The sequence below is a fragment of the Cyprinodon variegatus genome, unplaced genomic scaffold (assembly GCF_000732505.1).
Source record: "Cyprinodon variegatus isolate N-32 unplaced genomic scaffold, C_variegatus-1.0 Scaffold46, whole genome shotgun sequence".
NCBI lineage: Eukaryota > Metazoa > Chordata > Actinopteri > Cyprinodontiformes > Cyprinodontidae > Cyprinodon > Cyprinodon variegatus.
In genome coordinates, this window is record NW_015150499.1 from 1,226,891 (window position 1) to 1,243,468 (window position 16,578).

Consider the following 16,578-nt stretch of genomic DNA (forward strand, 5'->3'; position numbering starts at 1 on the left):
TATTTCTGCTAAAAGCAGTAAGACCACTGGAAGGAGAGCTGGATTTTTTTTCTTCTAGATTATGTCTTGTAAGTTAAAATCAGGACATAGTGACAATCTTAGCTAATTTATACAAAAATAAATGTATTATCTTTAATAACCAATTGTTTGGTCAAGTTATGAGCTTTGAATACTGCTATATTAGCTTCTACTGACTACGTAGTAGGTAAAAGGTAAATAAACATGTTCTCTCTCATGAATCAGTCATTATCAGTTGAATATCACCGCAATTTTTTTTTTGCTAAAAAAAAGATGTAACCAAGAAATTAGTCAAGACAAAAATGTGGTAACATAATTGCAAGATAAATAAAAACATCTTTAAAGACTACAAGTTTTTTTTTGTTTTAGCACATATGTAAATATTTTCTCAAGTAGATTCAAGATTATTATTAGCCAAGTGACAGATCACATTTCAGACACATTGACATTCTTGTGCGGAGCTACAGTGGTTAAAAAAAAATAAAAAAAATAATTAATTAAAAAGATAAGATTTAAAAAGATAAGGACAGAAGAAGCTAAACTTTTGACTACAACCAATAATTGCTTTTGCTCCTTTTTGTATTTTAGCACTTTCTATGGAGGACCGACCCTCCATAATTAAAAATAGCCTATGTACGGAAATAAATGAAGGACTCAATAATATAAAATTGTTTGGAAAAGTAGCTAATGATATAAATTTGTGTGCCATTAAATGTGACAAAACAATAAAAACAGAATATTCCTTCAACAATTGACCAACTATTCATCAAAAAATGTATATTTTAACTTTCACTTTTATTTTTACTTTTCTTCTTCGTTTCGATGCTGACTTATTTTTAACCCACTTCTTTTCTGTTATACATTTTTGTTGAAGTCTTTATTTTGTCTTTGTGTATTTATTGCAAGTGGGGTTTTTTGTTCCGTATTTCCACTCAAACCTTTTTTGAATTTTTCAAATTCATTCACACCAACATTTTTAAAATATGTTTTTATTTTTGTCTCATAATGATTTACACCACAACATTTTTAAAGCATGTTTTTACACCACCATAAATATTTCTTTCTACTTTATTTTAACCTTCTATTTCTGAAACAATTATTTATTTCTACCTCTGACTTTTCTGTTTGTTTTTTTTTACCCAAAGGATTTACGCCTGCCCTTTTATTTCCTTCTCTTTTTCCACTTTGTATATTTCTACTTTGTGTATTTTTACTTGCTCTATTTCCACTTGGTCCGTAACAGACCGGAAACGGTTACTGAGCAGGAGTGCGCATGCTTGGATTCTAACTCATCCAATCTGTTGGCAGCCTCTCTTAATAGATCAGAAATGGAATGTCTCGACGGTGCCGCCATACCTAAGGTCCTGGTTCAGTTTACCAATGGAGGGAGGCTAATACCAATTAGGGAGGCTAATTTAAGTGCAATGCAGTGTTGGCAGTTGTTTTCACTGATGCTAAACCTCTAAGTTACCAGTCTACCAACCCTAATGGCTAAAAGTTACATACTGTTGTTTTAAGAGAGCGATGGGGTTGTATAAAAGTTGTAAAAATTTATGGTATTCAGGACCATGTCAGGGCTGGACTATTAATCGTATTTTAATTAGTGTTGCACCGATGCCATTCTTTGGCCCTGATGCAGATACCTGGCTGTGCAGTATTGACTAATACCGATACAATCTGTTTGAAATTGATGTGTGTGTGTATATATGAAGAACTGTATACTACTTGGATGTAAAATAATCATGGCTTTGTCAAGCTGCTGCCTACCTTTGTGAAGCAGGAAAAAGACTAATACAAAATGAATCCAGTAGAACTTTTTATTGCCTACCTGGAACGGGTAAAAAAAGAAAAATAAAAAAGCAAAACGGTACTCGAGCTCTAGGTACCCGCACAAACCAACACCAAAATGCTAGAGCAGGACCACGCCCCAGACCGATACCGGTATCGGTGCAACACTAATTTTAATGTTGATTACAATATGGATTTTAAACTATCAAAACAATGAAATGATTGATCATTTTGTTTCCATACAGTTCACTCTGCTGTTTTCTGTTGCATATCGAGCAGCCCTCACATTGCAGTTCTCTGCTTTAGACTTGTTAAAATCAAATTGATGTTTTTTTTATTCAATATTACTATCTGTAAGTTAAACTCTGATTGTCGGACAAAGATGTAAAAAACAACGTGACCAAGCTGCTCTTGTACCAGTAGCAGCAATAGCAGCGGCACTCTCCTCCAAACTGTTTACATGTTGGTCAGATGGCTCTAGAGGCTCTTTGCTGTGGGTGCATATTGCATCTTTGATTTTAAGTCAAATGATCTGGCAATCTCTGAGGAAGTGTTCTGTTTACTTTGTCTTAAATAAGTCATGGTCAACTGTGTCAACACAAAAAATCTGAAGCAACAGTGGAAAGCACCGCATTGCGCTGCCAATTCAGCTGGTTAATGCCATGAGTCGTAAGCGCAGCTGTTGGATGACATCATGTAGTGTTGCAGAGAGGAAATGATACAGAGTTCAAGATGACGTTTTATGAATATAGAACTCCTTAACTGGCTACATTCAGTTCAGCATCACAGCCTCCTTCAGAGAAGTCAACTTCTGGATCAACAGGCTGCTACGTGTATCATATTCAAATGAAGCATAGCCAAAAGTTCAACAGAAAAAATTGAATCACCTATCCACATTCGATTAGAGGCTCATCCGTCTTCAAGCCAGTGACATTGGAAAGCACCTCCTTAAAGTGCAATCAACATTCAGAGTTCAGCTTTAAAGACTTATAAATCCACAACTCATCCTGCTTCCCAACCAGTCGTTTGCACAGTTATCAGATGACCCTGATTCAACCTTCCATCCCCTTTTCCCTCATCTTCGACAAACTCCCTCTGTCTTCCCTATGCTGCTGTACTTATTCAGGGGTTTCCTCCGGACTCATACTGCATTCAAGAAACTTACCCTGTCAATCTTGGCAGAAGACTGCCATGTTGAGATTTGCCAGAGATTTCTTCCCTTAAGGGAGTGTTTTTCTCTCTATTGTCACTTCATGCTTGCTCATCATGGAAGTTGAACCTGCGCCTTATCAAGCTCACAGGATGAAGCTCCAGGAACAGCTTAATGCAAATAACTGGGTCTCACCGTCTTAGCGGAAGCATATCTTCTCCTTAACCTACAGTTATAGAATGAACTATTCTTCATTCTGCCTGCGTTCCACCACCAGTTTCAGGCCTAGTGAGATTCATCCCTGGTCTTATTCATGAGCTCATGTATATATTCAAAGTACATTTTAGTGCAAATTTTTTCAGGATGATCTCCAGTTTGGCTGCTGATGTTTTGATTTGTAGTTCTTTGGGACTCAGGCAGAATCGAAATCTTGTTAAAATCGAGATATAAATTTCAGTCAGAATAATCATGATTATCATTTTTGCTATAATCGAGCAGCCCTAGAACACGGTCTAGATAAGATTTTTCTACAGGATAATTTTTACAATTTCTTATGTCATCCTTTGGAGAAGGTATAATCAAGTCTAATCAGACTGTGAATTTTAATTAAAAAAAAAATTAATTAACCCTGCATTTTGTTTTTCTTTTCTTGTGAATTGCTGTGAAAAAAATCTATTTTCTTTTGATTTTCAGAGGAGGTCTTTGCTTCAAACGGGGCAATATGGTGGTCCTCAACGGGAAAATTCTTGGCTTATGCACAGTTTAATGATACAGAAGTTCAAAAAATTGAGTTTTCTTGGTACGGATCTGAGCAATATCCCCAAACTGTGGCCATCCCATACCCAAAGGTTAGATTATACGATTTTTTTTTTAACATTATATAAAACAAAAATTATACGTACACAGTCATTTAAAATTCGAAGTGTAAGTGGTTAATAACATATTTTATTATGGGAAGTTTATTCATTATTTTTTGCATTCAGTTTCATAAATTATCTTCCTTGTAGGCTGGATCAAATCTTACCAAGGTGAAACTGTATATTGTTGACACAGCATATCCCAGCCGCCAATCACATCTCGCTCCTCCTGCTTCCATTGCTAGTGGGTCTGTATATATATATATATATACTAATACTTTCATATTATCACCCAAACCTCATTTTAAGTCAGAGGTATATACCATGTTTTACAATGTACAACCTGCCCCTGCTAAAGACCTTGTCACTTTCTCTTGACTTTTATGCAGTGATCACATTTTGTGCTCAGTGACCTGGGCAACAGATGAACGTGTCGCTGTGCAGTGGCTCACAAGAAGGCAGAATCATGTGGTTGTTGCCGTCTATGACTTCGATGGAAGCAGCTGGACAGAAAAAGAGGTGGCTGTCACGATTTTGATCACCTGAAGCATCTGGAAACTTTCACTTGTTTCCAGTGAGATGATGCTAAAATTAAAACTAATGTTTAATAAAAACATGTATTTTACAGACATTTGAGCAAAAAAGCACAACAGGCTGGATTGGTCATGTGAGTTTAGAAAATTTTCTTTTTTTTATTTTCTTTATAATAAATATTCAATGTGTAATTATTAAATAATTATTTCCCTCAGTATATGCCACTGCCTCTTTTCTTTGCTGAGGATAAGCTCAGTTTCTACAAAATAATGAGTGACAATCAGGGCTACAAACATATTCATTACGTAAAAAATGTAAGTTACATATATATTAAGCAAAAAATCCCTTTTTAAATAAAGTTTTAACATTTTTTAAAATGTTAACAAAACAATTAAATTTTTTAAATTAAATTGTTTTCTTTTTTTAAGGGTAAAGCTACACCCATTACATCTGGAAAATGGGAAGTTATTTATATATCAAAGTTAACCAAGGATGCCATGTAAGTGAAACAAACTGCACATTTATTGCACTAACATACTTAAGCAATTTCAAAAAATACTTATGTTGAATTTTTTTCTATAGATATTTTGTAAGTAATCAGCACCAAGAGAGCCCTATCAAGAGAAATCTGTACAAGTAAGTAGTTCTGTTGATTATGTTTTTACTGATGAACATAGGTAAAGTGATTCGGGGGTGTAATGTAAGAAAATCGTGTGATGATTCATGATTTAATACTACGATGAGATTTTTTCTCGCTGCTTTTTTTCTATTGTATGCTTTTAACTATCTTGAACGATATGATCTGTGTCAGATAAAAACATCTACTGTAGTAAGACTCGGTGAAATTGCCTGAATGTGCTATTAGCATTCAAAATGTTCATTACCGTAATTACTCTTGCTATATGTATTTAGTAATAGCAAACAGTTATTTTATTCCAATCTTTACATTGCAATTGCTACCAAGTCATATTCACTCTGCCCACTTTTTTCTTATTAATCCAGTCTTTATTATGAAAAAAAACTCCCATTTACTCTGGAAAGCTGCATAATCTTTACATTATGTTATTTACGCTAGCTGTTCCAAAAGCGGGGTTGCAAGATTCTTAGCATGTGGTCATAAGGTGATTTTATAAATCATTGTGACGTGACCCCTGAGCTCTATGGCATGCCAAAAGGGAAAAAAATGTAAAATATATTGTAAAATAATTAATATAAATGTTCAGTTAGATACTTAAATGCACCAATATATGGTCTTTTGAGTTATTCAGTTTTCCTTTTATTATTGCATACATTACACATTAATTAAGTATAACACTGAATACAGAAATGCCCTATTTATTAGTTAAATGTATAACTAAATATATAGGAGAACATGTAACAATTAACTTACTTTAGTCATTCGTTTAGCACATCTCTTCAAGGGGTAAGATAAAGCATGGAGGGCTCAATATATACATTTAAAAAGAAAAATACTATCGAGGATGCTAACTAGCTTCTTATAAAATACTATTTAAATAACTTAAATAAGAAATCCTGTTTTTTTTTTTTTTTTTTTTTTTTTTTTTTTTTGCATCAGGATTATGCTTGGAAGCACCTCATCAACCCCCCAGTGCCTCACCTGTGGCTTGCATGGAGAAAGGTGTCAGTACAACTCAGCTTACTTAAGCGTTGACGCCTCCTTCTACCGAATGGACTGCTATGGTCAGTTAGCTTTATATATTTTCGCAAACAATAACTCAACCATGCAAGAAATATTTGTGAGCAATGATCAAGGTTTTAACATCACACAGATGACTTATATTGTTGTCTTGTGTCTTTGTGGATCAATGTCTTGTTTTGTTTGGACTAGGACCTGGATTGCCCCTTTATACTCTTATGGACAATAGGGGCCCAACTGAAGGAAAAGGTAATTTTTATAAGACTTCAAGTGCACAGAAATGCATGAAAATCTATAACTATTTTAATCTGATGTTAATTTTCTGTGTTCCATTTAAAATGTATGTGTAATTTTTTATTTTTAATTTTTTTGCAGAGATATCAATTTTGGAAGACAATCAGGATCTGGACAACCTTCTGTCTGAATTTCAAATGCCAACATGGAATTATGGCACCATAAAGATTGCAGGATTAGGTGAAAAAAAATGCATATCAAAACTTATAAACGTGAACTTTTATTTAAAACTGCATGATTCTTTCAGGCATCACTTAAAACAAGATGATAGAGTTTTTCCTTTGTGATAAAAACAACCTTTTCCATTTAATAACTATCACAGTTTAAAGAATACAGTAACTGAAAAGTTTGTGAGCTCAGAAAAGATCTGAAGCTTTCATTTAAAGAAATATAGAATAGTATAGACTTTTTTTCTAATGACATAATTTCAAATTACAAAAAAAAAAAAAACTTGCAAGTTGTTACCTCAAGCAAAAAACAAACAAACAACTTAGATACATATTAAATATATATTATGCTGGTATGAGGCTTCAGTAAAAGCCTATATTAATACTTAGACTATGGTTCTTCCTGTTTTACAAATAATTATTTTTCTATCAACAGATCTGTGGTATGAAATGCTGTTGCCACCAAATTTCCAGAAGTCCAAAAAATATCCACTTCTCATCAATGTGTACGTAAAAACTGCTCATACCTTAAACCTTACCACCTTTGAATGCATTAGTGACTGTCTCTCCCTTACAGGTATGCTGGCCCTTGCAGTCAGAGCGTGAGCTATGAAAACAAGCTAAACTGGGGCACATACCTCTCCAGTTCGCATGGAATCATCGTTGCCAGCATTGACGGAAGGGGGAGCGGTTATCAGGGCGACAAAATACTGCATGCAATCTACCGGCGCCTTGGTACATTTGAAGTGGAAGATCAGATATCAGCTGTGAGGTGAAGCAAAAGCACTTCTGATTCACTTTTTTGATTCATGCTTTTTTAACTACTTTCTTGCCTCCGTTTGGTATTTTAAGTCATGATTTCTATCTTACAGACAATTCATTGACATGGGTTTTATCGACAAAGATAGAATTGCAATATGGGGCTGGGTAGGTTGCCTTTTTTTATGATTCATTTTCTCCATCTTATTGATCATATTTGCTTTATTTTTAAGTAAACATCTCTAAAGCGGACTTAAATTGGAGGCAACTGGATTTTCACTCAGTATTTTATTTATTTATTTTTTTTGTCTGTAAGACGTTTTGAGCCAACAGAACTAATAAAGGCAGCTGGATCCAAATGTCTTACAAAAAAAAAAAAACAGAATAAAGTCCCTCCGTTTTAAGTCTTTTTCCTAGTTGTCATGACCCAGATGACTGAGAGTTTACAATGGTGTATACATCTTGTCTTCAGTCATATGGTGGTTATGTCGCTTCAATGGCTTTGGGTGCGGGCACTGGACTCTTCAAGTGTGGGATTGCAGTGGCCCCAGTAGCCAAGTGGGAATATTATGGTATGTGATCAGAGCTTTATTGCTAGTACTTTAGCACTATTGTGTGTTTCCATTGCCAAAGCATTGATATACCCCCAAAAAACAAAATTTCTGTCTCATTTTTAAAGTTATTCCTTCCTCCCTTTCTTATCCTTATCGTATCCCCATTTCAATCCCCTCTGCTCTCTCTAGTCTCTTTTAAAGCCCTCCTGCTGTATAAATATCTACAACAAGAGTGGGATTTGCTATGTTGTATCTTTTTAACTGTCATTAAAAGCCAACATATATGAGGAATTGTTTTATATTTTTACTTGTAAAAAATATAGGCTTCCTGGAAATAGTATTCATGGTTCTGACTGAGCATCTTAATATGGGTTAATAAAGTGTTTTGTTTTTGCAGATGCAGTTTACACTGAGCGCTACATGGGAAAGCCATCAGAGAATTCAGACTCTTACCAGGTAAATAACATACTATCAACCCTATCAGTCTTTTCCAGCTTGTAGCTCACTTTACCATTTAATATGGAACTTTTTAGCTAGCAGGTTTTTTTTTTATTACTTATCTATTTGAAAAATAATGATTTATATTGTTTTATAATTTGAATATTGGTAGTTTGCATTGTTCTACAAAATAGTTACCCTTAAGGATGCAGTGTTCTGATTTAAGATATAAGGTGCTTCATTAACTCTGCATTTTGTCCTTCCTGTTTAACAGAACTCCACAGTCACATCAAGAGCAAAGAACTTCAAAAATGTTGACTATCTTCTTGTTCACGGCACAGCAGACGGTACACTCAGCGGTTTCTCTTTACTAATTCCTGTTTTTGAACATGAGCTAACCATTTTTCCCATCACCTGGTAACAGAATAAAGTCATGCACAAATGATTTGTATTTGCCTGAAAAAGATCTCAACCCAGGCATTCAGTCACGTACCGATTTGCTGTTCTTCCTTTAGACAATGTCCATTTCCAGCAGGCTGCGCAGATCTCCAAAGCCCTGGTGGATGAGCAAGTAAATTTTAAGGCAATGGTAAATATTGGCTGGGTGAAGTAGACTAATGCTGGTCTTGGATGTGCTTATTTTAAAGAGTCTCAAATGGAAAAAAAAAAACATTAATTACTACAGTATGTAGAAAAAGCAACATATGTTTGATCATGTAGTATTCAATATCACAATGTCTTTACTTTTATCTTGTTTTATTTTTGATTTCAGTGGTACACTGACAAGGATCACTCTCTCAGGGGACCAGCCTTTCATCATACATATACCCTCATGAGCCAGTTTCTGCAGACATGCCTTGTGAAGCCTGAGTAGATGTGAAAACCCACACCTTCTTTATAAATTGTTTTTATGCAGTTATTTTCAATGAAATGTTGAGCAGTCAGGTCAATTTTCCATGTTTCATTACTCAGAAAGTTCAAACTCACAAAGGATCTTCGACTTTTAGGAAAAGCCATTGCATGCATTTAAACTTGTTTTTATATGTGAATGTGATAACGTACGGCTGATTAATCACACTGCACTGATTTTTGTGGGGTGGTGTCTTTACACTTGTGTATTGCTATGATGAGGATATAATAAACATTGTATTTAAATATGAACAGGGTCGTTACTTTTCACATAAGCTTGTCTTTGCTTGAAGGACAGAGGACACATTTAGAATAGTTATCATTTTAAGGACTACATTTTCATGCTTTGTTTTAAGAAGCAACAATATAAAAAAATTGTTAGGTTGATGAGAGTTAATAAAATCATATAACCATCGATAATACTGCCAATGCTGTAAAACAATTAAAGGATGAAGAATTGTGAGTCTGTAGGGAAGTAAAACAAAACCAGGTTCTCTGTGACGGTTTTAGAACAAATTCACCAAGGGGACCAAGATGGGACCAAAATTATTTGATGGGGACCTAGAAAAAAAGAATTAAACAAAAAACAGGACAACTGTTTATTATTTGATATATGAAGTGAGAACAAAACAGAACTGAACAAAAGCGCCAATTCCAGCTGTGAAGCGAAAGAAGTGGAATGTCCATGTCATTAAGTTAAATTCATTTTATATTGCTCCAATTGATACATTTTATTTCTGGATAATTTCCTTATGCTTAAAATAAAAATCCCTTACTGTAGAAAAAAAATTGTCCAAGTAAATATCTGCTTCAAGTGAAAGTTCAGTGCTAAATGACCACATGATGTCTCTCAGATTTTCTGGTAAATGTGAATTCATTAGATGACAATTTGATGGTGGCTATGGTCAGCAATGCAACCCCATGATCAAAGTTGTTGTTACACAATATAATGGGTCGTACTCATTCATATGATAGTAATATGTAAAAATAAAAGAATTTAATTTGTTAAAAAAAAATACATATCGATTGCATTGCTGAAAGTCTAAGAACAAAAATGGGAGCCAATCAAAACTTTTGAGATAAAAGGCTTTTCTCTATGGCCAATAAAGGAAGTCGAAATAAAATGACATTTTGAGTTTTACAAGACTATTTAAAGTCTTTGGAATAAAGAGTAAAGAGATAAGATAAGGATATTCTTTGGAATATCTTTTCAATATACTGTTCATTCAGAAATAGCACACATTTTTGACAATTTAAATGTGAATGATCAGTTTTGATTAATTAAAGATTAGTAAATGTAGTAAAATCATTGTTAAAACAAAAATAAAAAGGTTAAAAAAGGCATAGGTGCAAGGGACCAATCAGTTAAGGTTTCTTTGCCGTTACATATCATCATACAGTAATAAATTTAACATAATGTCTTCAGTAGGAGTAAAAAAAAGGAAGGGTTCTATGGGGCCATTGGCACCTGTCTAGAACCGCCAAGGCAAAACAATACCTTTAAAACACTTTTAAACATGTTATTTGTCATCTATAAAAACTATTTCAAGTTACACATAAAAAAAATCTGTTTATTATATCTGAGTTTAGCTTAAGCCTTAAGGTATTCAAAATTATATATCTAGAGAAAAAATAGCAGTGTTTTATGGAAGCTTATCAGGCAGTGATTTTTTTTCCCATTGTTTTTAACTTGAGGTTAATAAATTGATCAATGGTCTTATGTGTTAGATTACATCAGTTTTATCAATGACTGTATTAATAATTTTTCTCAGGTTTAGCCTTTATTCTTTAATAAGGACTATATAGTTTACTTATATAGCTACTTTAACATATACATGTTAAAGTCGCCTATGTGATATTTTGTTTTTAGACACTTGAAATAGCAGATTTCTTTCTCTTTGACCATCCAGCTGTCATGCTGTCATTTTTTAACCAAAGTTAAATATGTTCAGGGCACTGAGCCAGAAGCTGACTAATGGCTTGAGAATAGCCAGGATGTGCAAACGTTTTTGTGACGGAGGGAGTCACCTGAGAGAATACTCCCTAGGTCTGCTATATAAGAAAGAGCAGATGAGGAGGGGACCATGAAGAAGCTCCAGAAACACGAGAGAAGAACTATAACATTCAACACAAAGCAAGAGCTATCTGTTAAGAAATCTGCACAAAGGAGCTAAGGTGAGAAATCTTTTTAAAAGCTTAAATACCAAAGTAAAGTAAATGTACTATTTGTATTAATTTATGCTTATTTTCAGGCAACTCAAACAATGAAAAGTGCTCAGTCTCTTGCTGGACTTCTGCTCCTTATCATTATCCAAAGCAGCTGGCAGGTGCCTGACCAGGACTCAGACCGAACACCGCTGTAAGACCCTATTCCTATGATCTCTCTTTTTCCTTTATCTTGGAATTTTATTTTTATTCTTAATAATGTAGTAGTTCTTTTTATGTTGCTTAAGAAAAGTGAAGTGAATATATAAAATATATATATATATATTGTCCAGTTTTCTCATTCACCCACTTTTTATTATTGATATTGGTATTATATAAGCCAATAAAAGGACCAGACCTTATGAATCTTCTTCAAGAACGTGCATGGTTTTTTTGAATTTCAACAGCAAAAATGTAGACGAGCATTACAAAATAATTACATATTTTAGTTTTACATTTTTACACCCAATTAGTATAGATAATAATAATAATAATAATAATAATAATAATAATAATAATAATAATAACAACAACAATAATAATAATAATAATAATGTAGTTATGATATAAAGTGCAGTTAAACAAATATTTATATCCCAGGACAAATGTGCTCCCCTGCATCTTTCTTGTGAACGGATGTATTATTACTTGGAGTGACCCTGTCAGAGTTAAATCTGAAGTTAAACCTTTTGAAGAAGCTAAAGATTCTATCTTAACACCAAAGATGTAATTTCAAACTATTAGTCTAATTTAGAAAAGAAAATGCAGTTGTTACTTATCTAGTTTTCCACTGGTTTCTGTGTGGTGGCCTAATTTTTCCAGCAGGGTGCCTGTGTTCTGAAAGTGCTGCAAGTTCCCTGATTTGAATCCCACAGAAACACGGGGGTCCTTAGTCAAGACCCTAAACCCCAAATGACTCCCTGGATGCTGTGGCAGTCTATCGCTCCCTATAGGGATGGTTTAAACGCAGAGGACAAATTTCCTTGTAATGTTTAGAAATGTGCAGAATGAATATCAATTTTTTTTTCTCGCATTTATCTACGTATATCAATAATATTTCCAAGTTGATTATTTATTTATTATTTTTTTTAGAGATGCCTCTCTGATGTTGTACAAGAAGCAAACTTTGCTCAGTGATATCTTAATAAATCCAAATGTGAGTCAAAATTTTAAATCAAAGTGCAAGTTTCAACTCAGATTTCTCCATTTTTTGTTGTTTAGCTTGTTGAGTGAAAATTCAATTTTCACTGATTCCATCCCATTTCCAAACATGAAGAGGCACTCAGAGGGAACTTTTTCCAATGACTACAGCAAATACCTGGAGACAAGAAGAGCACAAGACTTTGTCCAATGGCTGAAGAATTCAAAAAGGAACGGGTGAGTGCTTTTAACTCTTAGAATAAAGTCTCTAGCATATAATTTATGCAATGTCTTCAGGTGTAAAAAATAAAATGTGAATACTGACTGAACCCTGCAAAACTTGTTTTTATAACAGGAGCTTATTCAGGCGCCATGCTGACGGCACCTACACCAGCGACGTGAGCTCTTACCTGCAGGATCAGGCAGCCAAAGAGTTTGTCTCCTGGCTGAAGACTGGCAGAGGCAGAAGAGACTAAACGTCTCAAGCTGTTGTTATTCTAAAAAACAATACGTAAAAATCTGAAGCTGTTTTTTCACTGAATCTGTTGAAGTACACATGTCACAACCTGTACACCATCTCCTGGTAACGCAATTAAATTCCTCTTCACAAGAAGCCTTATCGGCCTTCCGTGGATGAAGGAGATCCTTTCAGAAGCATAGAAAAAAAAACAAATGGGGTTTGAAATGTTATGGACTGGAACATCAGCCAAATATATATATTTGATTACTTTATTATTTACATAAATATTTAGGATTTAAATTATGTTGTAGGTCCAAACTAAACATCTAGCATTAAAATATCTTTTCATGTGTTTTTCAGTAAAGAAATGTGTACAAGTTTTAAGTTTCCTCTTTAATATACTAGCAGGGTCTATGTCTCTCTAGAGGATCCGAGATGTTTTTTTTACACAGGTTCCACTTTTTAAGATCCTTTAAAAAATAATCCAATAAAATGCAATTTAAATGCTGTTCCAAGAACCTTTTTCTTTATCTTCAGCAAAAATAATCTTATGTTTGAATGTTAGTTAATGCTATGAGATTGGAAGTTCCAGTGAGCGACACTTGTTTCCTGTTGTGTTCCCTCGATCATTCTTGTTTAAGGAGGCAGAACAAAAATCAATAAACATATTAATCCCCTGGGAGAACAATTCAGAGATTTCTGCAAGGTACAGGGATGATATATTTCACCTGTCAGCTTCTTACTGGAAAAAGGATCTCCCTATGATGATCATGCCCACCAAGGACATTTATGCTAAATAAAGGGAAGTCATGTCAATCAGACTGGCAGAGATGGGTGGCTGGGTTAACACTTTTGATTTCCTTGTAACGCTGAAAAGGAAACAGTAATTCACATCAGTCACCAGCGTGACACGCTCAGGGGAGGTTCCACCTCTCCAAGCTGTCATCTGCAGCACATCAACCCATCTGTTGATTGCAAAAGAGAACCTTTGCCCACTCCTGTTCTGCTCGATGGCTAAATCTGTGACGGCGAAGCATCTCCAATGACACTGGGCGTTCTTCTCATGTCATCTACAACAAAGGCATGCATGAACGCATTGGGACTAATCTGCTTGAGGTGATTTGATGATTGATTTGAGGCTCACACTGGTAATAGAAACATTTAAGTTAAAAGCTGCAGATTAATTTCATTTTCAAACATAATTTCTTAACATATTCTTTATTAGGATTTCTTTCAACTATATACAGGAGAATTTCATCATTTTATAATATCCATTAAACATTCAAAAAGTGAAACTTCTTTCATTTACAGAGGTCAGTACAATGACAACATACAGATAATAAAATATTTTCATTAATACTTTCAAAACAGTGTACTACACAAGTCAGTTTTATCCTTGGTAAAACATTTGACAAAGTAAAATGGCTTATTGTTTCAGGTAATTTAATATTAATATAACACTAAAGATTGAATAACTGTCACTAGAACATAAATACAGAAATAGCCATATGTGGTGGCAGGTACTGTTGCATTAATTTGGGTGAAAATACTGTTACAAAACATCTATCACATAAACAGAAATTTGTGCACATTACATGTAATAACCATATGTATTTTTAAAGTTGCAGTTTTATTGGTTTTTAACTAAACTGTTTATATATAAATTGAATTTGAAAGTTTAAACCTAAAAGACTGAAAATGGAAATACATTCCATCACCGAACAGAAAAAATCTGATAGATAGATAGATAGATAGATAGATAGATAGATAGATAGATAGATAGATAGATAGATAGATAGATAGATAGATAGCAGAAAATGCTAGATAAATATCTAAGTCAGTATCATTGAAACACAGTGTTCCTACCCTGTTCATGGCCACAGATTTGTACATTCAAATGTTTAGGCCCATTGATTCTACAAGCATTTGTGAAAGAAAGGGCTGCTCGAAGATACTTGATTTATTCTAGTGTGGTACTTTGATAAAACCCCAAACATGAAATAACTCCATTCATAAAATTCTTCCCTCCTAAATTCCACAATGAGTCGCTAGTGGCGTTATAACAAAGTTGAAGCAAAAATGAAAATAGCAATTTAGCCACAAAGTGCTAGCCAACATTAAAACACAAATCAGCTCAGCAGATTCAGATGCGTATTGTGTTTAAATGTGTGTGACCATTCTCCAGGGTTTGGGGTCAATTCTTTAGTTTCAGTGATCGAAGCTCTGGCTGTGTGAAAAAAGCTTTGGTATGTCTCCTTTCAGATATATATTTCCTCTGTTTTTTTAGATTTACTTTACACTTGTAAAAAAAAATCTCTACAGATAGTTTTCATTTCTTATGTTACAAACTCTTTACCAATCTGTGTTTACAAGAATAAACAACCTTACCAAATAACTTTGAAAGCCAGAATAGCTGGTTTTATTTCTGTTGTATTTTCCTCATTCATTGGCATTCCAAGTATTTCCAAATGAGCCTTTTGACATTTCATCTGTGATGTTGATGATGGGAATTCCTCTGTATAAAATTAATGAGAAATGGTTAAAAAACGTAAAAATAATTTAATTATCTTTAACTTTCTTTACGATGATAGTGTAACTCACTTGTACCCCTCGAGTGGCACTTCAACAGCTCCTTCATCTTCTGCAAGAATACTTTGCTCTTCGTCCTAAAGATAAATTGCCAGGAATTTTAAAACGGACATTGGCACACATGTTTTGTAGTTATGGTAAATGGTGAAAGAGTTTGTAAGAAGAGAATTTTCCAAAAAAAGAAATTTCACCTCTTCTGCATCCTCAAGCTTTTTCTTCTTGCTTTCCGGCATGAGATCATCCAGCCAGCTCAACTCTCGCTTGGTAAAGATACAGTCCAATAACTTCCTGATGAACACCAGAGCCAAGACCTAAAGATTTGACAAGGTATTCAAAAAATACCTCCAAAAAAAAGAGGAACCACTGTATAGTGGAATTGATAAAAACAACAGAAACACTGACAATAATTAACGATAATTGGGATGCCTTTCTATAGGCTGGCCACACTTACAGATAAGTCACTGTAGTCTACATGTAGTCACACAATATGTGTCATGTCTTGTCAAAAAACCAGCAACCCTAAGGTAATTCCTTTTTTTTTTGTCCTGGTGAATTAATGTTTAAGTATAATCTGAAATAATTTCAGTACTTGGTCATGTATTGTAAATATATATATATATATATATATATATATATATATATATATATACTGTATATATGTAACACATATTAAACAAACAGAACTGCAAGGACAAAATCAGAAAATAAATCAGGAAATAAAAAAGCGTGATTGGCTCTAAGGAGAGCGGAGACACCCAGAGTTTCCGGAATAAAACCTGTTCCCAACCAGGTTAGCTCTACTGTTACTACAGTAACAGACGTTGAGGAAACTCTCTTTGTGAAACAGAAAACTGATTTCAGATTTAGAAAATCTAAGAGTTTTCAGTAAACCTGCTTCGTGAAACAGATCCCTGTACTTTGTTGCACATGGTACCTTTAATCTGAATACCAAATGTCTCATTTTACACACAACAAATTCTCAGAACTTAAAGTTAAAAGGAAAAAACAACTTATGCTGTATAGGTAAAATCAGACCAGGAAAGTCAGGACTATACCTGT

The 16,578-nt window shown here is 34.1% G+C and overlaps 3 protein-coding genes across 3 annotated transcripts in view; 2 read left to right on the forward strand and 1 right to left on the reverse strand.

Annotated features, from left to right (window-relative positions):
* The window catches only part of LOC107081994 (dipeptidyl peptidase 4-like), a 17,356-nt gene extending 7,984 nt beyond the window's left edge, over nt 1-9,372 (forward strand). Inside the window, exons 9-26 of the mRNA XM_015370398.1 lie at nt 3,650-3,804; nt 3,964-4,061; nt 4,203-4,332; nt 4,442-4,480; nt 4,563-4,661; nt 4,776-4,846; nt 4,930-4,983; nt 5,924-6,048; nt 6,197-6,253; nt 6,380-6,478; nt 6,902-6,971; nt 7,043-7,237; nt 7,338-7,392; nt 7,697-7,796; nt 8,176-8,234; nt 8,491-8,563; nt 8,732-8,805; nt 8,989-9,372. Coding sequence (XP_015225884.1) covers nt 3,650-3,804; nt 3,964-4,061; nt 4,203-4,332; nt 4,442-4,480; nt 4,563-4,661; nt 4,776-4,846; nt 4,930-4,983; nt 5,924-6,048; nt 6,197-6,253; nt 6,380-6,478; nt 6,902-6,971; nt 7,043-7,237; nt 7,338-7,392; nt 7,697-7,796; nt 8,176-8,234; nt 8,491-8,563; nt 8,732-8,805; nt 8,989-9,090 — 1,655 coding nt within the window. The 3' untranslated portion in view covers nt 9,091-9,372. The remainder of the gene's footprint in view (nt 1-3,649; nt 3,805-3,963; nt 4,062-4,202; nt 4,333-4,441; nt 4,481-4,562; nt 4,662-4,775; nt 4,847-4,929; nt 4,984-5,923; nt 6,049-6,196; nt 6,254-6,379; nt 6,479-6,901; nt 6,972-7,042; nt 7,238-7,337; nt 7,393-7,696; nt 7,797-8,175; nt 8,235-8,490; nt 8,564-8,731; nt 8,806-8,988) is intronic.
* Nucleotides 9,373-10,962: 1,590 nt separating this feature from the next.
* On the forward strand, nt 10,963-13,376 carry gcg (glucagon). The gene is made up of 4 exons (XM_015370411.1): nt 10,963-11,300; nt 11,378-11,484; nt 12,552-12,707; nt 12,826-13,376. Exons 2-4 carry the CDS (start codon nt 11,390-11,392, stop codon nt 12,944-12,946), a joined length of 372 nt encoding a protein of 123 aa, XP_015225897.1. The 5' UTR covers nt 10,963-11,300; nt 11,378-11,389; the 3' UTR covers nt 12,947-13,376.
* A 1,425-nt stretch (nt 13,377-14,801) lies between these two features.
* The window catches only part of slc4a10 (solute carrier family 4, sodium bicarbonate transporter, member 10), a 42,657-nt gene continuing 40,880 nt past the window's right edge, over nt 14,802-16,578 (reverse strand). Inside the window, exons 23-25 of the mRNA XM_015370441.1 lie at nt 15,711-15,830; nt 15,532-15,596; nt 14,802-15,445 (exon numbers count right to left, since the gene is read on the reverse strand). Coding sequence (XP_015225927.1) covers nt 15,370-15,445; nt 15,532-15,596; nt 15,711-15,830 — 261 coding nt within the window. The 3' untranslated portion in view covers nt 14,802-15,369. The remainder of the gene's footprint in view (nt 15,446-15,531; nt 15,597-15,710; nt 15,831-16,578) is intronic.